The sequence below is a fragment of the Echinops telfairi genome, unplaced genomic scaffold, assembly GCF_000313985.2.
Source record: "Echinops telfairi isolate 266 unplaced genomic scaffold, ASM31398v2 ScPeMD7_8;HRSCAF=38, whole genome shotgun sequence".
Taxonomy (NCBI): domain Eukaryota; kingdom Metazoa; phylum Chordata; class Mammalia; order Afrosoricida; family Tenrecidae; genus Echinops; species Echinops telfairi.
The window spans coordinates 9,237,273-9,261,995 of NW_022103905.1; the positions used below are offsets into that span (position 1 = coordinate 9,237,273).

The 24,723-nt window shown below is 38.5% G+C and overlaps 1 protein-coding gene across 1 annotated transcript in view; it reads left to right on the forward strand.

Moving 5' to 3' along the window:
* Nucleotides 1–24,723, forward strand: part of AP4E1 (adaptor related protein complex 4 subunit epsilon 1) — a 65,098-nt gene that overhangs the window by 19,360 nt on the left and 21,015 nt on the right. Inside the window, exons 7-16 of the mRNA XM_013006335.2 lie at nucleotides 784–873; nucleotides 2,042–2,208; nucleotides 4,430–4,503; nucleotides 14,651–14,773; nucleotides 14,877–14,986; nucleotides 16,978–17,117; nucleotides 18,254–18,366; nucleotides 18,472–18,590; nucleotides 22,325–22,627; nucleotides 22,934–23,048. Of these exons, the coding sequence (XP_012861789.1) occupies nucleotides 784–873; nucleotides 2,042–2,208; nucleotides 4,430–4,503; nucleotides 14,651–14,773; nucleotides 14,877–14,986; nucleotides 16,978–17,117; nucleotides 18,254–18,366; nucleotides 18,472–18,590; nucleotides 22,325–22,627; nucleotides 22,934–23,048 (1,354 nt within the window). The remainder of the gene's footprint in view (nucleotides 1–783; nucleotides 874–2,041; nucleotides 2,209–4,429; nucleotides 4,504–14,650; nucleotides 14,774–14,876; nucleotides 14,987–16,977; nucleotides 17,118–18,253; nucleotides 18,367–18,471; nucleotides 18,591–22,324; nucleotides 22,628–22,933; nucleotides 23,049–24,723) is intronic.

Here is a 24,723-nt window from a genome sequence, read left to right on the forward strand (position 1 = left end):
TTTTTTATTACCAATTTATTAGCTTTTGTGTAGGAATAAGCATGTGTTCAATCTGCCATGCTTAACAAGTTAAAAAAGAAAAAACCCAAGTAAGCACTCTTAAGTACAAATAGCGTTTATTATTTGGTATAGATTTATTTAGTCTTGTGAATTAGCATTTCTTTCAGATGCATTCTGTGACCATGTTAGTACTAATTGATGTTGCGACATTACAGACCTATTTATAGTAATGCACATTAAGTATGTATAAAATATAGGTATGTAATTCACATATGTACACATTTACAGACATACGTAACTTGTACTTTTCTACTATAGGGTTCTACAGTAAACCTCTTTATACATATTTCAATGTGCCTCTAGGATATATTCTTACAAAGTAAATCCCTAAAAGTAGAATTACTATATTTTAAAAGAGCAATATATATTTGTACCACTAGTTAACTAGAGGGCCCTTTTCCTTTATTTTTGTAAGCATGGCCAAAATACTTGCAACCCATGAAATAGACAAAAGGGTGATATCTTCAGTATGTGAAAAGAAAATCCGTGAGGAAAGGATAAACAACTGAAGAGAAAGACGGTCGGACGATGGAAAATCGCATTGCTGATGAGTAAATACAAGTGGTTCACGACTCAGTGAAGATGTGCCCTGCGTCAGAGTTCAGCAAGCCTTCTCTGAATGTCCAGATAGAAAATGTTTCGGGGTGCGAGCCTTGTGGGGGCTGCTGTACTTACTGTCGGTGGAGCAGAAACGCAGCCCTAATGGTGCTTGTTGTCCTCCAGTCACTTCTGACCCGGAGTGTGGACTGGACTCCCACTGCCCAGGGTTTTCAGGGCTGTGACGTGGAAGCAGACCGCCAGGCCTTCGGTCAAGTGCGTGTGAATAACGGCCTTTGGGTTGGTCGTTCAGCACTTAAGCATTTGGGCCACCTGAGGACTCCTTTAAGCAGATGTAAACCAAAAAAGCCAACCCACTCCCATGAAGTCGATTCCGATTCATAGCCACTCTATAAAGGATTTCTAAGGCTTCATTAATATATACGGGAGCATACAGGCTCATTTTCATCTGCAGAGCAGCCGCCGGTGGATTTGAACCACCATCCTTAAAGTTAGCAGTCTAGCACTTACATGACAGCACCACGTGGGCTCCTTTCAAGCAGCCATTGGCAACACATAAATGAGTGAATGTGACGGTGTTCAGTGAAACTTTATTTTTAAAAATGAGTGGGCTATGGCTGCCATCATGCACTTGCTACAAGCTGAAAGCCAAGGGGCTGGGGACAGTGGACAAAGGACAGAAGAGATGTGTTTGAAAGCCACCTCCTTGATGACACTCCTGCTCTATTTCACTCCATAGCACTTCTCATGTCCCAATGCACTGTACGATAAAATCTGTACAATGTACTGTATGGTGTGCAGTGCATATTAAAAAACCCCAATGTAAATTTGTGCCAATAAAACGGGGGGTAAAAAAGCAGTGGGCATTAATATTACCAACCCCTGCTTCCCCGTACTAGTGACCAGGGAAATGCCAGTTACATCGTGTTTTTCACACAGTTTCAGGCTCAATTTCATTTACACGGAACTCTTGTGGAAAGGGTAGAGGCGGAACGCAGGCCTTAATTGTCATCAGAAGTAGAGGTTTCACTGCCCGTTCTCTGCATGGCAGCTCATCTTCCTTTTTGCCTAATTGCTGCTGATTGGGTTTTAAGAGTTTTATCTAAGCTATAAGAACTTTTAAAGTGTGATTGAACTGTGTGTGGGAGCAAGAGGGGACTAGGGAAAGGTAGCTGGAGTTTAATCATGAAAAAAATGATACCACCCCCCCCCAAAATAAATAAATAAAAAAAGAAAAAAGAAAAGAAAAAAATGATACCCATTAGAGTACTGCTTTATTAAATGTGAAACATGAAACTTGTAATGAGCATGTATCATCTAAGGTTCTATACATTGTTGATTACGCCATTTCAACCATGTCTGTTTGTATTTGAGAAGGTATTATTATTGAAAGATGACTTTTTCTTTTGCCTTTTGGGTGTAGGAGAATGCATCTGGATATAAAGATTTGACTGGAAGCTTTGTAACAATTTTGAAGCAAGTAGTTGGAGGAAAGCTCCCAGTAGATTTCAATTACCACAGCGTGCCAGCACCGTGGCTACAAATTCAACTCTTGAGGATACTGGGACTTCTAGGAAAAGATGATCGGAGGTAAACTCTTCTAAGTAAACTCCTTAATGACCCCATCGTACATGATAGCTCCCAGACTTTCGTCACCTAAAGAAACCGCTGTAGGAAGTACAGCCCTTCAGAGACGTTGCTGGGATAATCCTGGCTCTTGCTGAAGAGATGGAGCCTGCGAGGTTCCTTTTCCTCTGTGACTTCTCTCGGTTCAGCAGTTGGCCACCTTTGTCTGGAAGGACCAGATAATAGCATTGATTTTGTGGAACATATGTTACAACTTTTCAACTCCACTGTTAAAACGGAAGCTGTCGTATATTATAATGTAAACGAATGAACATGGCTGCATTCCAGGAAAACTTTTTAGGAACACCAAATCTTGAATTTCACGTAATCCTCCTTTTTTTTCTTCCCCAAACCATTTAAAACTGTAAGACCCATTCTTAGTTTACAGCTGTACAGTAACAGGCATCAGACCAGATCAAGTCTGTGGGCAGCCCTTGATCCAGTTAGAGGTGAAGACTTCACCGTCTTCATTGGATCATCTGAATTACTCTTTTGACCAGTAATTTATATTAAACTTTTATGGGTACCTTCTTATTATGTATACATATTTTAAATTATAGTAAAATAAAAAGCTGTTTATAGAAATTTCAAGATTAGTGCACAGAACTCTGTTTACATTTTACCTAAATTCATTGGTTATTTACCTTTATTTCATCATTCTAAGTTCCTCTATGAATGTGCATGTACATGCATGCATAGATTATTTTTATTAAAAACATTCTTCTCATCACTTGTGAACATGCCCAACATAGATTGTAGTTCACTTAAGAGCAAAGTGGCTCGAGTTTTTTGTGTACCTACAGCCCTTAATAGATATATGTTTTAGGAAATGCTTGATAAACAGTGTTTTCACTTCTTTTTCTGAGATCTGGTTCTCTTTTATGCAGTAGTGTACATTTTAATTCTTTAGTTTTGTAATTAGACCTTCCTCCTGGCCATTGCTCCTAGAAACTAGAAAAGCTTGCAGTTTTATTCCTTAACCCCTCACTATCCCCCACCCCCCACCCCCCTTTGTAAGACACACCAAAGAATAGCAGCAGAGAATCCATCATTTTCACAGTGGCCTCTTGGGGAGGAATTTTGTCTGCTTTGTGGTAGAGCTTTAGTACTCAATAAAGCACTGCATTTTCCCACAGTACTTACTTCAATAACTTACTTTGATAAGTGACTATCAAGACACGTGAATGATCCAAATCTATTAATTCCATGAGCCATAATGCTTTGTAGTTATAAGATAAAATGAACTTCCTATCGTGGACTACATTTCCTAGAACCCCATGTTAGCCTAGAGGAAGTTCCTGAGGGTCTCCTGTGCGTAGGAACTTTTAACAAAGCTCTCGATGTGATGGGGGTGAGGGTGGGGCAAGAAAAGCTAAATCCAGCTATGTTAGCTGGGTAAACTTTTCTTCCTCCTAGGAGCTGCTAAATAAAACCTTTTCTTGTGATGCCCTATGGCTTCCAAGTGTAAATCTTTCTCTTGGTAAGACAGGAACCCAATTCCAGTAGTGGTAGGGAAGTGACCTCATGTGGCAGCAAAAAAGACAGCAGAGGAGACATGAGACCAGAGACATACGAGCCAACATGACCAGCAGCAGCCCTGTATTCAGGAAAGAGAAACAGGATACATGATCTAATGTACAGTTAGAAGACTGTGATCAACTCAAATATGTCACCTTAGCATGCTTACTTGGAAAAGCAAGTGGATCTGGGGCCTGGTGTGAGCAATTGCAGACTTCTGTAAGAGAACTTATGACTCCCACCCATATCTACTTGTTTGTAATTTTCCTGTTGTCCTGAGAACATGACCCATGGACACAGTCTTAAAAGTAAATATTGATACTCCTGCAACTAAAAATGTGTGTGTATATAGAGTTGCTGATCAAAGAAAGACCATTATTTGAATAATCTTGAAAAATATCTACTTATAATACAGATAGTAATAGATTGTAATGTTTGGATATGTGAGTTATAGCTATAGTCACTTAAAATGTGGAAATATCTTATTGCAAAGAAAATTATAAAGGAAGAGTAAAGGAAATCTTCAATAAGGGAAATTTGTTCAGTTCATTATAAAACGAATTTCTTTCACTTCTGTAAGTCTTCAGTTTAAAAGCAAGAATATTTGGGAAAAATTTTTTGGTTAGAATATTATAATTCGACTGTAAATAAAATATCTTTTGAACAGGACAAGTGAATTAATGTATGATGTCCTCGATGAATCCTTACGAAGAGCCGAGTTAAATCACAATGTCACATATGGTAGGTAATGTATATGCTACTGTAATGACTAAAGGTGCCTTTTAATGTCACAGCTAAATCTGTGTTAGAATGGTATACGTTCCAATTAAATTTTAGACATTATTTTTGAGATAATTTTTTATGGGTTATTATCTTTTAAATGTTAGCACTGAATGACTAATAGAAATAATTTGAAATGATGACATTGTTCTATATGCTGACCTAAATTTGTTATTGTAATTTTCTCCTTATTAAATCCATTCATTAAGCCTCTGATTAACTGTGAAATACCCCAGCAGATGTTTTGTATCTGTAAAGTATATGTAAAGATACTCCAACAGTTTTGTAAAATGTGAAGCTAGTGCTAATCAGTTAGTTAACTAGTTATCAAATATTCCTTAAAGGTGTATTAGTCATGAGGCCCTGTGTCAAGGTGCTTTTGGAATACAGCTGTGAATAAAACAACAGAATGGCGGGGCTCACAGACTGATATATAGAACGTGATGAGGATTGTCAACGAGAATGACAGGGAGAGATGGGAGAATACAGGGAGTTCCAAAAGTTTGTGGGAAAAAAGGAATGAAAAGATAGTGGAATTTTCTCATGCATGTCTAAAAGTCCCCCATTTGGCAGCTAGGAGAAGGGGAAGAACAAGGAAGGCTTGTCCAAGAAAGTCATAGTTAAGATGACAATTGAAGTATGAGTAGGACATAGAGAATTAGATATACGTAGATTACAATAAGAGCTTACGATGCTTGTGAAGAGACAATAACTTATTGTAAGTTAGAGATGGGAGACAAGATTAAGCTGGAGAGGAGGGTAGAGAACTGAAGAAGTAACAACAACACCCCCCCCACCACCACCACCACTACCAACCAAGTTTAACAGCTACTGGTAAGAATTATTTATTAGTTCTTTTTTACACAGCTGGGAGAGCTGTATCACTGAACAAATCGAGGTCTTAAAGATACTTAAAAGATAGGCCTATAATAGTTTGAAGTTTGCATGCTTTGGAAAACAGCAATATGGGAGATATTTTGAGAGGGATAACTCAAATGAGGAAGTTATTTCTTAATCTGATAAAATATTACAAAGTATGGGTGATGAACATTCTTTCAAATAATGGTAAACTGATGTTAATTTCTAAGAACAGTGGTTGTGAAAATGTAGGAGAGAAATTGAACTAGTTGACAAAGTGTTTGCCATGGACACAAGGAGCCAGGAGAAAGGATTACATGCAGGAGACTCGTGCAGGAAGAGTATGCACATGATAGTAAATGGCAGTAGTAAACGTTGGAGATGGATTTGTATTTTGTGTGAGTAATTGGTAATTAAGGCAGCAAGAATGGTTTATTCATATAATAGACCAGTATTTATTGACTGTCTAACAAACAAAAACTTGATTTGTAAACTAGCTATAGATTGAGGGGAACGTTGATTGGTTTCTTCTACATTTACCTGTGCTAAGTGTGAGAGGTGAAAGGAGTCATAAGGTAGACACAGACCTGGCCCTTGTGAGTGTGTAGTAGAACGCACAGTTGACGGATTTGAGTTCCTGACACATCCGACAAAGAGGAAGGCACCAGCGACCAGGGTGACCGGTATTGTCGCTGGTGGTTTGGTTGGAGGCTGTCAGAAAATCCAGGCAACTCAAGTATGTTGAAATGTTTCGTCTGAGGTTTGAGGTAGCAAGATCTAGGATATAGTTGAAATGATCTCAAAAGATTCTGTTTAAAATCTGCCCCCCTTCCCTGTTTTCCTTACAGAAAGTTACTATTTGTTTATAGTTGACATTTCAGCTTTAATTTTTTTTATTTTTTTGAATAGGTAATATTTGCACATGGTTCAAAATTCAAAAGGTTCAAAAGGGTATACAAAGAACAGTAAGTCTCCCTTCTCTCTTTATCACCCACCACCCATTCCCTTCCTGGAGACTCCACTGTTACCTGTGCCTTTTGTTTTGGAGAATACTGTATACCTGAGGAAATTTATTTCTATTTATTTGTTTATTTTTGTTCTCACTAGAGCACTTTTATTAAGATTAATTGAACCAACACCAGCAAGTTCTTTCTTTGTAAGCTGTCAGTCAATGTTTCAACTGGTCACGCAAGCCTCATAGCATTTGTTGTTTTTTCCGTTTACTATTTCATTGTTCTTTATAGTCATTTGTATTGGTGCAGTTTAGAGTTTACATTGCCTTTATCAGTAGTAGAGCATTTTCAAGGAAACCTCATATAAATCCTTTTTGTTTAAGAATGTGAATTTTAAATTATCAACTTGATAAGGGTGGAGACTGTGTCTGCCTTATTGATCACTACATCCTCAGTATCTGGCCTTAGGTTAGTTGATGATTAATAAGATTTAATTGAATTAAAGAAGGAAGAAAGTTATTTTTCTTTTAGGTTACATAGTTGGGTTTGTGTTAATACTTTCTAAACCATGTTTTTATAGTGGTTTATGTATACAACATTCCGTTGTTTTAACTTATTCTCATGTCAAATCAAGAAAGAAATCATGTCAAGACATTCATTAAGTATCTGCTATGTACCAGGCATTGTATCAAGCTATATAGCATATATGAAGAAGTACAAGATGTAATCTTTGTCCTTAAGGAGTCTACATATATTGGAAGGCATAACTTATTGATGAAAGCGTACTAATAGTATGAAAGAAAATACAAAGGGTTGCTACAGGGAATAATTGTCATAGCAGTCAGACAGAAATCACTGTGGGCTGGAGGATAGACCATGATTTATTGATAGAATAGAGCCTTGAAAGATATGAGGATTAAGACAGACAGGGCGCAGGCTGAAGGGGGTTCTTGGTAAAGGAAATCAGAGAGAAGCTCATAAGTGGGTATGTTTAAAACAGTTTCAAAGAACAGAGCCACCATCCTGAATGGAGGAGTTGTGACGGGGACCAGTGGAAAGGTAAGGCTGTGGAGCTTCTCTCCTGGCAGCCAGAGGAGTTTGGACTTTACACTGTAAGTCTTGGAAATCAAAAGATTCCGGGTAGCATACTGATAAGATGAGACTACTCTCTTCATTAAATTGGAAAGACAGTATAGATTGGGGAGGTGGTACAAATGCTTAATATAGTCAGGTGCTAACCTAAAGGTTGGAGATTTGAGTCCAGGGACACATTGGAAGAGAGGCCTGGCAATCTGCTTCAAAACAGTCCACTATGAAACCCTATGCAAACAGTTCTGTGACACACACGGGTGGCTATGAGTTGGAATTAACTCAAGAGCAAATAATTTATAAGGAATGGAGTACAATGGACAGAACCACCCCCCAATACTTATACCTATACTTCTACTCTCTCAACTAAATTCACTGGCTTGAAATAGATTCTGACTCATAGGTATCCTGTAGGACAGGGTAGAACTGGCTCTGTGGGTTTCTAAGACTATAACTCTTTGGAGTAGAAAGCCTCATCTTTCCTACAGAATGGCTGGTGGTTCTTGTGTTAGACAGGGTTCTCTAGAGAGATAAAACCAAATTCTTGATAATATAATATATTTATTTATAAAGGTAATTAATATATAACAAGAAATGAAATGTTAAATCATAAAGATAATTAGATATATAACGAGAAATGAAATGTTAAATCATATACAGATAAATATACAATCTTAAATCATATACAGATAAATATACAATCATATACAGATAAATACACAAGAAATAAACAGTTAAATTAGAAGCACTATAAACGGCTTAGTACAACTCACGTCCGTGAGAGAAAGTTGAGTGACTAGCAGTCCTTCCAGTCTCTATCTGATGCCAGATCTTCCTCTATTTGTAGAGAGAGCTAGGTTATGTCAGCACAGCAGCCAATCACAAGGCAGGTCACCAATTGCCAGTTCCCAGCTCCAGAGAAGTCTTAAAGGGACTTCAACTTACAGCAACACAGTCCACAGGCTAGGCGTCCCACAGGCTCTGTAGCCTTTAAATTAAAGCACAGAACAAGCAAGGCAGCCGCACACTGGTCCGATGATCACAGAGCGAGAGACAAGAAAGGCAAGGCTCACCAAGCCATCCATCTCTCCGCCCCTCAGTCAATCCCACCTGCGTTTATCAGCCAGCCTGGCACAATAAACTGTCTCAGTTCTGAACTGCTAAACTTGCAGTTTGCAGTGCAAATTGTAACCCACGATACCACCAGGGTCCTTTATACTTACTACTAAGTACAACTAAATCCTGAACATTATATATAAAACAAGTATATGACTTTAAAAGATAGAGAGGTTGCGGAAATACCTTCTAAAACATCTAAACACAATAAATACAGTGCTTTGAATACCCAAGCACCCAAACATGATAAATAAAATGACGGTATTTTACACAAAGCACCCCCCCTCAAAAAAACACAATAACAAATGTTTGAATCCCCTCACAATGCCTCGCACTGTATGTTGTCTGAGCGAGGGTGAGCTTAGACTGAAGTGTCACCTCTTTGTGTCCACAGGGAAACGACCTGTGACTCACTCTCAGTCCATATAGGTTTTTTAAGTAAGATATTCAGTTCGACTATCAAACAAAAATATGAACACCACGCAGATTTTTTTTTTTAACTTTGCTGTTTGAGTACTGTAAAATTCTAGCTTGGAGCCTTTCGGCAACCAGGTAACACTGTATCGTTTTTCAGCAATGTAAAAGACAGCTGTACGCCTGGACCTTGCCAGATGCAATATACAAGAATCATACCGAACATCTGTGGCAAGAGACTGTGACTCACTATCACAGGCTCAACGAAGGTAGGGCTGACTGTGGAACCTCAGTTGTTTGTCTGAACATACATGTGGAAGCTGAAGAAAATTAAACCCTCAAGAGCCAAAAATGACCTTGAGTATATATACCTCACTTGAGAGACAATCTCACAGTAGATTTAACACATTGAACATTAATGACTGGACAGTTTAGTTGTGGGATAACACCAGAAACATCCTACTTGAAGATAGCCAAAGGTCATTTAAAAGACAAGAAAGGAAAGAAAAAGCCCAAAGTGGATGCCAGAAGAGACTTTGAAACTTGCTCTTGAATGTAGAGTGGCTAAAGCAGTTGGTTAAAATAAAGAAATGAGGAAATAAAAACTTAACAGAAATTTTCAAAAGGCAGCTTGAGAAGACAGTATCATAAAGAAATATACAATGACCTGGCTTTGGGAAGCCAAACGGGAATAGCATGCTCAGTGTATCTCAAGCTGAGAGGACTGAAGAAGGAAACAAACCAAGTCCCAAGTCGGGCAAAATATTGAATCAGGCAGGATGCATCACAAGAAAATGGAAATAGTACACCAGTCATTGTACAAAAAAAATCAACATCAACTAGTTCAAGAGATAGTGTATAATCAAGAATAGATGGTTTTGAAGGAAGAAGTCCAAGCTGCACTAAAGGTCTTAGTGAAAAACAGGCTCTAGGAATTGATGGAATAACACTTGAAATGTTCCAACAAACTGATATGATCCTAGAAACACTAGTCTATGCCAAGAAATTAGGGAGACAGTTACCTGGCCAACTGATTGAAAGACATCTATGTTTGCATCCTTTCCAAAGAAAGATAACCTGAATGTAGATGTTATCTAACAATATCATTAATATCACATGTAAGTAAAATTTTACTGAAGATAATTTAAAAATGGATGCAGCACTAACTTGACAGGGAGCCATTAAAATTCAAGCTAGATTCAGACTATGATGTGGAAAGGAATATCAGATTGATCTTGGCTGAAAATGAGAATACCTAAAAGATGTTTATTTAATGTTTTCTTGACTGCAATGTGTGGATAATAACAAAGTATTGATAACATTGTGAATAATGGAAGTCCCAGAACCATAATTGTGCTCATGCAAAACCTGTACATAGACAAAGAGGTAGTTGAAACAGAATAGGGGCTAATGCAAGGTTTAAAACTTGGGAAAGTGTGTGTTGAGGTTGTATCCTTTCAACATACTTATTCAGTGTGTATGCTGAGCAGATATTTGAGAAGGTGCACTATAGGAAGAAGAATGCAGCATCAAGATTGGGGAAGATGCATTAACCATCTGTGATATGCAGATGACACATCTTGTTGAAAGTGAAGAGAACTTGAAGTACTTGCTGATAAAGATCGTTGACCATAGCCTCCAGTATAGATTGCAACTCGGTGAAAAAGAAGCAGAAATCCTCACAATTGGACCAATAGACAATAGCATGATATGCAGAAAGGTTTAAATTGTTAAGGATTTCATTTTACTTGGCTCTACAATCACCACTCACAGAAACAGTCAGGAAACCAAACACTATATTACCTGGAAAAGTTTGCACGAGACCTCTTTAAAGTATTAAAGAATAAAGATGTCATTTTGAGGACCTTATAAGTTGCTTCTGACCTATGCAATGGCAATTTCAGTCACTTCATACGTATTTGAAAGCTGGAAAATGAATAAGGAAGATCAGAGAATTGGTGCATTTGAATTATGGTCTCGGAGAAGAATATTGAAAGTATCATTGTGATAGGTTGTGTATCAACCTGGCTGAGCCAGGACTCTCAAAGCTTGGCATCGAGGCTTCCCCGATGATGTGACCTCTGTCTAGTGTAAGGCACCAACTCCATGATGGGGTTGCTGCAGTCAGCCCAGCTGTTAGGGGGGATCAGGGTGCAGTGCACCCATACTAAAGTCACAGCCCGGTGACGTCTCTTTGGGGGTTGTAACTTTTAATAGTTGTCATATATATGTACACCCACCACCACCACCACCACCACCACCTCACCCCCAGCCCCCAGTAGACACTGTGGAGAATACTTTTCCCTGCCTGTTGGCCAGGATCATACATCTGGTTTTTTAGGACTTGGGCCAGTCACCTGCCTTGTAGCCTGCTGACTTTGTACTCATTAGACTCGGCCCCCACCAACCTGCTTCCTGATTCATCTTGCTGCTTCCTGGTTTGTTGGCACCGATAGCTGCATGAATTGGGAAGGGCCTTCCGGTTAGCATATGACTCATAGACTTGAGCCACATTGGGCTTATTTCTTTTGTGTGTGCGCACGTGCTTTACTAGTTTCACTTTTGTGAGCACTGGTGGCCTAGTGGTTAGTCATTGGACTACTAACTGCAAGGTCAGCAGTTTGAAACCACTAGCTGCTCCAAGGGAAAAAGACTGGGCTTTCAATTCACTAGTTTTACTTTTCTAGAGAACATAACCTAACACAACCATGGGCTTCCAAAAGAACAAACAAATCTGTTTGGGGAGAATTACAGCTAGAACTCTCCTTAGAAGCCAGGATGGTAAGACTTCATCTCATGTACTTTGGAGATGTTACCAGGAGAGGACTGGTCCCAGGAGGACATCATGCATGGTCAAGTTGAGGGTCATCAAAAAAGCTGTAGACCCTCAAGGTGATGAATTCACATCGTGGCTGCAACAGTAGGCTTAACTGTAACAATTATGAGGGTGGAGCAGGTCTGGACAGTGTTTTAGTAGGGTAGCTAGCTATACATTGGAACTAACTCAACAGCATCTAAGAACAATCTAGTCTTAATATCACGAAGAAAGAGGCCAAATAGCAAGACGGCAAACAGACAAATCCAATAGTTCCTTTCAAGCATCACACGGAAACAGCTGTGGCCCCACTCTTGCCACATAGTTCAAGTAGAGAGCCAAGACTTCCACCCTCACCAGACTGTAATGAGGTAGTCCAAACCCACTACTATGTTATTAGAAAAGACCATGTGGAAGCCAAGACTCTCAGCCCCACTGGGCAGCAAAAGGCCTCCTGTGCCATGTGGAAAGCCAGAATGTCATATTTTCCCTGTAACTATGGATAATGCAAGGGTCAGAGGAAGCCTACTGGAGAGTAATGACCTCACATTTCAGCAGTAGTGAGGCCACTTCCTCAAATGTTGGCGGAAGCCATGGGAGCAGTAACAAAGTGCCCCTCCCTTTCCTAGGAAGGAATTGTCCTCCAGGGACTCAACATGTACTGCCCAACAAAGGCACTGCAATCACAATAACAGCAACCCCAGGTGTCAAAGGAGACTGAGAAGAAGACCTGAGCTTCCATTTCAATCTAGTAGCAGTAAGGCTGTACCCCGTTACCTGCTTCAACCTATCTCCACGTGGAGGCCTGCTAAAACAAAGTTTAAATATGGTCTCGAATCTAATGCCTGCCACATTTAAATATAAAATCATAATATCAAGAACCAGAAGATTTCAAACTGAATAAGACAATAGGTGCCAACATTGAGATGACAGAAGTTAGAATTATTTGACTGGGATTTCAAAACAGTCATAAAAATGCTTCACAGAGCAATTATGAACATGCTTAAAACAAATGGAAACAAAGTTTAAGCAAGGAAATATAAAGATAATCTTTAAAGACATTTAAATGTGAATATTAAAGATAATTACATAAAAATAGTAAATCAAATGGAATTTTTCCCCCACAAAAATATAGTATTAAAATAGAAAACTCAATGGATGGGCTCAACAGATATCAAAGAGAACTCATTTCCAGAATATACTGAAAATTCTCAAAACTCAATGATAATAAAACTGTCCAGTTGGAAACTGAACAAAAACATGAAGAGACATACCCCTGCAGAGGTCAGACATGTGCAAAAATATTCACTGTCCACATTTAGGAAAACACAAATCAGACTGTCTTTTCAAAATACTGTAGTGACAATATTAAATTCTGGGGCAAATGTGGAGAAGCTTGCTTTTGCATACTAGCTAGTTTGGGAATTTAATTCTTAAAAAATAACAAGACGTGGACTTAAAAAAAAAGTAGATATGGAATCTTTTGTCTATTTAAAATGAAAGTAAATCCTGACTGAAAGAAAATACGAGAACTTCATTAAATTTTGATTGAATATAATCTAACCCAAAATGTTTATGATAAAAGTCATAGGGTCACCAATTTGTAGTTTAATAATTTTTACATGGTGACGTGTGTGTGTGTGTGTGCACGTGCGTATGTGCATGTGTGAGGGGCTAAGGGACAGGAAAGGGTCTGCAAGCCCAGACTTGAGAACTTTTCCCAGAGCTGGGACCTCTCTGAATCCCGGGTGTCAAAGGTCTGGTGGGAGCGCTGTGTCCTCAGGATATGGTGACATTACGATTAGAATTTGGGTTGATAACTGAAACATGAACAAAACTCTGTATTGCACTTTTAAGTTTAGAAATTGTCAACAATACTTATATTTTAAACATTACCACTTGGCTGCTGTTGAAGTTAAGGAATGACATGCATTTTTATAGTGTTGAAGAGTAAAGGGACTTACGCAGTTCTAAGTGGAAAATTAATATGAAAGTTTATTACATTCATTTTCAGTTCATTACACTTACTGAGTTTAATAGTGAGTGCAATATTTGAACTAGTAATTTAACTCAGGCGGACTCCCTTCGAGGCCAGCGGTGGCACAAATGTCAATGTAGTTGAAAGGTCGGTTGGTCAAACCCATCCAGAGGAGCCTTGGAAGACAGATGGGCCTGGTGTTCTGCTTCTGAAAGGTTGTAGGCGTGGAAACCCCATGAGCAGCTCCACTTTGCGCACATAGCTTGGCAGGAGTTGAAATTGACTTGCTGGCACCTTACAAGGTGTTCAGTAGATTGTTCTATGAACCATTGTGCTAGAGAAATAAGTTGAAGTTGTTTGAGTAGTGATCCGGTCTTTGAAATAAGTGTTAGGACATCCTCATTGAAACAGTTTACGGTATATCAATGTTTGTATAAATTCTGGAAACTGCTTGAAGATAAACTATTCTTAAATATTTAAGCAGTATTAGAACGATCGATTTACATGGGAACAAGTGAGTATTCTATTTCTGGGTCTTTTAAAATGTTAGCTACTGAGAGCAGGGATTTTGTTTGTTTTGTTCACTGCTGTATTCAGTCCTACAACAATGCCTGGCATATAGGAGATGATTAGTAAATACTTCATGGCATGGATGAATGTATCATTCATCTGTGCTAGTGAATATAATTCTCTTTAAATTATGTTAACCTAATCCTAATAATTATATAGGGCAGAAAACATAATTTTCTGTAACTAAGTTTTGTTTTGTTTTTAATTAAAGCAGGGCTTCTAATTACAGTTTGTTTTATTATGAGTTCTACATAAATTTGTTTTTTAATTGTGCCTTAACACAATGCCTGCTATTTTTATATTTTCTTTCTCTAGCTATTCTGTTTGAATGTGTACATACAGTCTACTCTATTTATCCTAAATCAGAATTACTTGAGAAGGCTGCCAAGTGCATTGGGAAATTTGTTCTGTCACCTAAAATAAATCTCAAATATCTAGGTAAGACGATTGGCTATTTGAACATAATGTACAAAGAGAGATTTTCAAATTTGTTGGTTCCTTTGTTTCAAGTCACTCTGTGTAATACAATCTTTGTTTATAGGACTGAAGGCTCTTACCTATGTTATCCAACAGGATCCGAGCCTGGCTCTTCAACACCAGATGACAATAATTGAATGCTTAGACCATTCTGATCCCATTATTAAGAGAGAGGTAAACTGGTATTCTGAATAGTGTACACAAAGTGGTACAAGCTTTAAGTGACTCTCTGGTGTTATGAAAAGAGTTTCCATGTGCTGGGCAGTGTGTGTACCTGGGTGTTCATGTATTTTAATTTGTGAATACATTTTGTTCTTCCTACTAAAGTTTAAGGAACTTTCTAAACAATTAATTCTGTGTGTACCCAAAGGAATGTTCTTAAAAGGTGAATTGAAGAGCTGAGGTCCAGATACATGGGTGCATTTATCACTAGCTTTTTGGTCTAAGTATTGTGCTAATAGGAAACCTGAATTCTAGTCCCAGGTCTCCCTATTTGTACAATTTAAGATGTACTCCTGTTATTGTATAATCTATGATGCAATTTCAGATCAATATTCACCCATTTTCTTAATGTATAAAATTAAAGGTATCGGAATATTGAAGCAATATGATTGGAACATTTTGAAAGGAAAGGTATATAATTTACTTAATTTGTTTTTCAACTATTTAGATAAGATGATTTTTGCTTCAGTGTTTACTTGACTGTTTATATAGATAATTCTATTCTCATATCTATATAATAAATTTCTATTAATATACAGAGATTCTCTTATCACCATTTAAGATCGTTTATAGGACCTAAGAAGAGCGAAAAATTTTGTTTTTATAAATAATAAAGATAAATTAAAAACTACCAATCAAAACTATTTTAAAAGTAATGAATTAGTAGTTTATTAAGAAACTACTGATTTCCATTAAAAATTATAATTTTAAAAAGATGACCAATCTTGAATTTTAAAAAGTACTTTTTAAAGTGAGAAATTTGTAAATGTACTAATGGATTTCTGTGTGTATGTTTTACAGAATAAATATACAACCCTTCTACTTTAGACAGAGATAAGAGGTCAGATATAGAACATACAGATTTTTCCATAATTGACTGCTAAATTGAACAGGATATGATTTAAATATAGGGTTGTTTTGTAGCTTTTAATTATTGCTCTTTCATTTAGAAAGGAGACGCAAGGGGAAAACCATTAAGATTGTCCATCTGATCTGTTTGGTCTCTTTCCAGCCACAAGGAACGTAGCTTGAATTCCTTGGGGAAGAAAGTACTGTAATGTTGTCTCCTCAATACTATTGTCATTTCTAGCCTCCACTAGTAATAACGTGTCAGGGATGTTGGTCCTGCCTGTTGCTTAGGATTAGGAGTTTTCTTTTACCTGGTCATTCCACCTCTCTTTCCTACTGGAGAAGATAAGGCGAGAAGGCAATACTTAAGGCTGAAGAGATAAAACTTCTAGCGATGCAATTCCCAGCTCCACACTCCATGCAGACAGCCTCATATTTCCCCCCAGGAGCAGGTGGTGGGTTGGAACCATTGACTTTGCAGTTTGCAGTTCACTGCTTACCTGACAGTGCCACCAGGTTCCTTCAACACCATAAAGTAACTGTGAAATAGTTATTCCATGATATCCGAGACTGGAAAGAAATACTTGAAGTGCTTGAGCCACTAGCCTGTGCCATGTAGAAGCCATTCACCCTTAACTGAACATGTTATCAAATGAGAGTTAAACCCACTCAAGTGCTGTTTTCTGTTGCTGAGAGAGTGGGGATTTTGTATATGCACATGTGCCGCACCCATGTGTGGGCCCACCCATTGGAGCGTACGGATGCACACAAAAACACACAGCCAGCAAAATAGGTTGAAGAGGCTGTTATATTTTAAGGAAATAACCTTTTAACTTGGTAGTGTTTATGATACATATCATGTAAAAACTTCAAGACTTGCAGGTTTTGGAATTTATCATAATTCATAATTTTTATGATAATTTTACCTTAAATTTTGTTAGTACTAAAATCTGCATTTCTTGAAAACTCTTTAATGACTGCTAAGTAGAGCTTCATTAAAGTGTAAGAATCACTTATAAACCTATGCTATTGTGTTTTTTGGTGTTACTATAATTAGCTTTATAATATGGTTTCATTTATTTTTCCTTAAATAGACGCTGGAACTTCTTAACAGAATTACTAATGCACAGAATGTAACAGTTATTGTCCAGAAAATGCTTGAATATTTACATCAGAGCAAAGAAGAGTACATCATCGTCAATTTGGTTGGGAAAATTGCGGAACTGGCTGAGAAATATCCTTTTTGGGGGGGCCATGAATCATAAACTTTATGTTTCGTTTACCCCGTGACTTAGTTGAGTTGAGAAGCCTTCCATGAATACTCCTTCCTGGTGTCAGTTTTCTCTTGTCTGAAACAGGAATTTGTGCAGATTTATTAGGGGATGGCCTGCCCTTCCGCTCCTGCTTGCTTTTATTCACTTGTCATTGTTACGAGCAGGAAGAGAAAAGAGCCATGGATCTGGGTCCTCTTCCACACCCTCTCCTTTTTGACTTCAGTTCTTCCTCCGTTTTCTTTCCAGTTAAACGTTAATTTTGTTTTGTGGTTGGGATGACCAGAGTGGATCCACCGTCATTGAAGCTGGAAAACTGCACAGTGAAGCAGCGGGGCACCACTCACAGTTGCTTGCTTTCACACTTATTTCTTAAAAGTCAGTCTCGCCGAGAACTTGACTCACTTAGAAGGCTGTCCCATTCTTTTAAAGATGCCCATGATTTAAATCTAAGAAAGAAAGTAGTGAATCGTGTTAATTATCCTGCAGATTATTTAGGTATAGTTTTGTCCTCACCAGAGTTATAGTTTTGTCCTCACCAGAGTTAGAGCTCTGGCAATAGAATCATAAAATTTTAGAACATAAGAGGAACAGATTAGAAAAGAGGTTAGACAACATGTTCACTTAGACTAGCAGTTCTCAACCCGTGGGTTGCAACCCCTTTGGGGGTCAAATGACCCTTTCACAGAGGTCGCCCAATTCATAACAGTAGCAAAATTACAGTTACGAAATAGCAGCAAAAATGATGTTATTGTTGGGGGTCACCACAACATGAGGAACCGTATGAAACTGCACTAGGAAGGTTGAGAACCTGTGCCCTAGACACGTCACAGCATGTGTCCTCTCTCAGGTTTCTAGTTTTCCGTTATTTGTTTATTAAAAGTCTGTCATGTTCCAGATTAGGTATATGAACTCAATTTATTAAGTTTAATGAAACAGGCTTCTGGGGTAAACTGGCACATGTAAGAATCATTGCCAGAAGTTAAATGTGAAAATGCTTCTCAAGGATGAGTCGGGGTTCTTTTTGTAAAAGTTTCTGCCGAAAGGATAATTTTAAGAAGTGGTGTGTGGAAATGTACTTGTTCTTGACACCGGGCACATATGCTCCTGACAATGCGTGGTTTATCCAGACAATGAATGCTGTGTTTTCAGTGGGAGGGGACGCCATGCATCCCGATATTCCCAATAACTTTCTCAGGCTACTCGCAGAAGGTTGGTAATCAATTGCATTCTGCAAGATTTTAAAATAAAATGTTTTTATTGCAAAGTAATTAGGAGCTTATTGGATATTCAAATGCTTTATTAATTTCTTTACAGGTTTTGATGATGAAGCAGAAGATCACCAACTAAGACTGTATGCCGTTCAGTCTTACCTCACTTTATTAGATGTGGAAAATGCATTCTATCCACAGAGATTTCTTCAAGTTATGAGTTGGGTGAGCAAAGTACATTAAATCATTTTTTATAATACTTTTATAGAAAACAAATATTGGCAAGATATATTTTTTTCCACAAACAATCAAACAAAAACATATTGTTGAGAAGGAGGGGGTCAGAGCAGAGACCCAGAGCCCATCTGTAGACAATGGGACATCCCTCTCAGGGAAGGGATGAGTCAACCAGGGTGCAGTAAAGCACTGATGGAACACACAATATTCCTCTGGTTCCCTGAGGCTTCCTCACCCCCCACTCTCATGACCCCCATGTTGCTTCTCACTCTGGACTAGATCGGAGCATGTACACAGGTATACATAAGAGATAAGAGCTCACCGCACACGGAATCCAGGAGCAGGAATGGGAATAGCAGTACCAGAAGGGGAGGGGAGTGGAGCGGAGGGAGGGAGAACCAATCGCAATGACAGACACATAACCACACCCCCCTCCAGGGGGAAGAACAACAGAAACCACGGGGGAAGGGAGACGGCAGTCAGTGTGAGATACGAAAATAATAATAATTTATAATCTATCAAGGAGCCACGCAGGGTGGGGGAGGGAAGGAATAAAAGGAGCTGATACTAGGGGCTCAATAGAAAGTAAACATCTAGAAAAGATTGATGGCAACATATATACAAATATGCCTGATACAATTGAAGTATGGATTGTAATAAGAGTTACAAGCGCCCCCAATAAAATGATCTTTTAATTAAAAATAAAAGAATGTATTTTCTTCCAAAATCATTCATTGATACTCAGTTAACTTTAAGCTAGCTATCAGTTTCCATTCCCAGTGGCTACCTTCTATCGTTTAACTATTATCTATTCTTTCACTCTCGTATCTGACTTGTCTAGTCTTTTCAGATATAATTGGTATTTATTTAGTATCTGTCTAGGTTTACATTCATTAATTGTATTTTCTATGTTGAACCCTTATTTGAATAGATATTGGGTATCTGTGCTGTGTTACTTTCCAATAGCTATGTTTCCACATTAACTTTCCACAAACTTAATGGTTTAAAACAACACACTTTAATTATCACAGTTTCTGTGGATTAGGAATCCAGACATGGTTTAGCTGGGCTTTCTGCTTAGAGTCTCACAAGGCTGCAGTGAACATGCAGGCTGGAACTGTGGCTTCTTGTGAACCTTGGCTTGGGAAGGATCTGCTTGTAGGCTCATGTGACTGTTGGCGGAATCGTATTCCTCGCACAGGTAGTACTGAGAGTTATGTGCTGGCGCTCAGCTTTAGGCTTCCTCTGCTCACAGGTCGCCCTCAGTGTCTTGTCATATGTTCTCCCAACATGATTGTTTGCTTCATTGTAGCCAGCAAGGGAGAGTGTTTTTGCAAGACAAAGGTCAGAGTTTCATTTAATATCATCTACGTAATTGGGCACATCCTTTTGTGTGTTCTAACGAAAAGCAAGTCACAGGTTTGCCAGCACTCAAAGTGGGGGTGGGGGTGGTGTAGCGGTGACTCACTTATGGGCAGGAACACCACCAGCTGGGAATAGTTTTCTTTGCTATGTGGGCTTGTTAGGGGAAAGTACGTCTGTTCCATTTTCCTAGGTGCAGAAGTCTCTTGGCTTTTGAACTTGCAATTTAGGTTACCTGTTTTCTCTGGGCCTGCCTTCCATCTTTCAGTATGCCACTTTAGAAATTATCCTACAATGTAAGGATTGAACTTACTTAGCTCTGTTTTTTTTCTGTGTGGACAGGTGCTGTGTAATCTAATCCGTTCTGACTTGTGGCAACCTTGTGTACCACAGAACAAAACACTGCCCAGTCCTGTGCCATCCTCAACAATTATTGATATATTGGAGCTCATTTTTTTAAAATCATTTTATTGGGGACTCGTGCCACTCTTATCACAATCCATACATACTTCCATTGTGTCAAACACATTTGTACATTTGTTGCCATCATCATTTTCAAAACATTTGCTCTCTGCTTGAGCCCTTGGTATCAGCTCCTCATTTTTCCCATCCTTCCCCGTCCCCCCACCATGAACCCTTGATAATTTATAAATTACTTTGTCATGTCTTACACTGTCTGACGTCTCTCTTCACCCACTTTTCTGTTGTCTGTCCCCCAGGGAGGGGGTTATATTTAGATCCGTGTAATCGGTTCCCCCTTTTGATCCTACCATCCCTCCACCCTCCCAGTATCGCTACTCTCAACACTGGTCCTGAGGGGTTTATCTGCCCTGGATTCCCTGTGTTTCCAGTTCCTATCTGTACCAGTGTAAATCCTCTGGTCTAGCCGGATTTGTAAGGTAGAATTGGGATCATGAAAGTGGGAGGGCAGGAAGCATTAAAGGACTAGAGGAAAGTTATATGTTTCATCATCGCTACATTGCACCCCAACTGATTCGTCTCCTCCCTGAGACCCTTTGATAAGGTTGAGCTCATTTTTAAAAACCATTTTATTGGCACATAATTCACATATAATACAATTCAATAGTGCAGTCATAACAAGAAGAGTTGTACAATCATTAACCACAGTCACTTTTAGAACATTTTTTCTCTTTCGCACTCATTGTTAATAGCTCCTCGTTTTACTCCAACTTCCTCTACCATACTCCCAAGAAATCATTAATCTAGTTACTCTCTCTATAGGTTTACTATCTTGGATTTCACATACAGAAAAACATACAGAAAGAAAGAAAGCAGAAAAACTAGCAACAACAACAAAGTAAAACAGGGAGAAACCTCAATTGAAAAGAAAGCAGAAAATATTAAAAACTAGAATAAATTTAAAATGTGTCAATATTTGAGCCCATTATTGCAGCCACTGTGTCAGTCCATCTCCTTGAGGACTTTCCCTCTGCCACATGTGGTGCCCATCTCCCACCTTTCTTTCTCTTTTCAGATTGTGCCACTGTTAAAAAAACCCAAACCCAACTGCCATCGAGTCCGTTTTCTGGCTCATACTTATTCTATGAGACTAGTGCTTATATTCTACTGGGAATATGAAAATATTCCATAGGTACCAGGAGACCTCAAAAGGCTTGTGGAACATTTCTTTTAGTTCCATTTTCCCAGTTTTTTGAAGCTCCTTCATATTATTTAAAAAGATATGGCACTCATTAAGTACCTGTTTATTAATTATTCTTAGCTCTATAGGATTGAATTAGTCACCTGACTAGGTTAGATTTTTTAAAAGTGATATACAAGGAGGCTTCAAAATCCATCCCCCCGTGTCCTCCCCCCCCCCATTTTTTGGTAAACTCTTTGCAGTCCTGTAACATAGTATTCTTTAGAGTCTGTTTTGTGGACCATCTACATCAGAATCACCTGGTGCTTGTTCAAAATGTATGTCCTAGATCCCAACCTATTAACCCTTGGAGATTGAGTCTAGAAATACGTACTCTTACAAAGCATCTCAGGTAGTTCTTATGCAGATTAGCATGGGAGAACCACTTACTTGTGTGCTTTTTGGAAAATAATCACAACGTTGGTTAGTGAAAACCAACAGCCAGTTTTGTAATGCCAGAAGAAAGGCATACTGCTTTATGCATTGGTAACGACTAAGATGTGGGAAGCCTGTTTGTATAGCATTTCAGTTCTTGTTATAAATTTCAACCTCAAATATATAATTGTATCTTTAAATTTTTCTTTGCTATGAGAGGATATTTAATCATGATTAAACTCACTCTGTGCCACACACTTTGCTTGGTATAGTCTGCTGGATGATTTGTTCTTTGTGTATAAATCTCTTTTTGCTTTGCTTGTAGGTGTTGGGGGAGTATTCCTACCTTTTAGATAAGGAAACACCTGACGAAGTCATCTCCAAGCTGTACAAGTTACTTATGAATAACTCCATTTCTGCAGAAACAAAAGCCTGGTTAATTGCCGCTGTGACCAAGTTGACACCCCAAGTACATTCATCTCACACCGTTGAGAAATTAATCCAAGAATTTACCACGTCCTTGGATACGTGTTTGAGACAGCAGGCTTTTGAATTGAAACATTTGCAGGAGAATGTGGACCTTATGAAGAGTGTGCTTCCGGTTGGTAAGAGTTGTGATGACATGATGGTAAGACGTGTTCTGTCCTTTGAACATTTCATTGTCTCTGAATGTGAAGTGATGCTTGGATTTGTGACATATCAAGAATAATAACGGAAAATGACTTACACGCTTAGAGTCTTAGCAGGTTAATTTGATTATATTTTAGAAAGCCGGAGAGTTGGGCAGCAGTTTTAGAATGGAAACTTCTGTTTTACCCTTAATTTTTTAATTTTAAGAATAGAAAGGCTGGAATAATTAGGTGAAGGTACAGTCTACTGTGTAGAGTTTTCGATTTTTTAAATTCCTTTTTTGTTTGGCTTCATTTTAACCTAGGTAGATGCATCCTTATCTTTTCTGGATGGCTTTGTGGCTGAAGGACTCTGTCAGGGGGCAGCACCTTATAAACCTCACCACCAGCGCCAGGAGGAGAAACTTTCTCAGGAAAAGGGTAAAAAAAAAATATATTTTTTTAATTGGTGGAAAAATATAATACATTTACTAATTTAAGTTTTCTATTGTCTGTTTTAGAGACACCAGTTAGATGAATCAGGTTGTGCAGCCATCACCGGTATATAGTAAGGTAGACGATGAGGGCATAATATTTTGTGTCATGGATACTATAGTCATATAAGTAAATAAATAAGGACATTTAGTTATTAAATCTTTTAAATTTAACCCTTTAACTCAGCTTGTGATTTGTTTACCGTGACCAGAACTTCATATGTAGGAAACAAGACTCAACAATCTTATATGTGGGCAGACTCAATATGTATAGACACCTAAGACAGGATGAGAGCCCTGGTGGTGTAATGGATTAGGAGTTGGGCTGCCGACTGCAAGGTTAGCAGTTCTAACCTACCAGCTGCTCCTCAGGAGAATGGTCATTGTTGTAAATGGTCAAAGAAGTTTATGAAAATTCTGGCTACTATGCTCTCTCCTTTATCCTGAGCAGTCAGTTATTTCTTAAGTGTTTTAGGATATTTCCTTCAACAAAATGTCTGGTCAGTGAGCTTAGGAACAACTAAGGAAGAGAAAACTGACTACGTGTAAGAGCTGTAACCTGACAGGGAAAGCTTGTCATGAGTATGATAAGGGGGGGTCATGGAGACTTTGGCTGGTGAGTGGGAAGCATGCATCTGAATAAAGAGAGATTAGTGGATACAATCTATTTAGGAGTTCAGAATGTATCTTAATACTGTGTAATGCTGGAGGGTCTGCATATTTTCTCTCTGTTAGTAATTTAATGACATAAATAAGTACTTATGTTTCCTAGGTTTCGTACTAGGCAGGGCGTTGCTAGGTGGTACACATGGTTAATTTGCTTAGTTGCTAACTGAGAAGTTGACTTGAATCCACCCAGAAGAACCTGGCAAAGAGGCACGTCAATCTACTTCCCCAAAATGCAGCCATTGAAAGCCCATGGAATACATATCTGCCCTCGCACACAGGGGTCACCACGACCGACGCTGACTTGATGGCCGCCGGTCTCTCCGACATCTGGGGCATTTAGACACGAGGGTAACTGACAGGTTGATCTTAAGATGAGACAAAGTTTAAAATGCTTAGATTAAGCCAGATGTTGTATTTTACAGAAACATTTTATTTTTTTTAAGGCTTTTGCTGTTTTATATAACACAAGGGTAACTAATGGCCTAGAGGATTTCATTCTCACATTTTTTTTGCATTTAAAATGGTTTTTTTTATTTTTTAATTTCCAGTATATACATTAATATATGAAAGTTTTATTTAAACATGATAAAAAACCCTATTAATGTGGCTTTTATAGTCTTCTTTTCCTCTTTTTATAAAACTAAGTCTTTGAAACACTTATGTTGTCGTTAGACATGATCAAGTTGGTTTTGGTCCACAGTGATCTCAGGCACAACAGAACAAACACTGTACAGTCCTGCACCAGCTCTACAGTGATTCCTATGCTGGAGTCCACTCTTGCAGCCACGATGTCAGTCCATCAATCCTTCCTCTTTTTCTTTTTTTTAATCATTTTTATTAGGGGCTCATACAACTCTTATCACACTCCATATACACATCAACTGTGTAAAGCGCATTTGTACATTCATTGCCCTAATCATTCTCAAAACATTTTCTCTCCACTTTTAAACCCC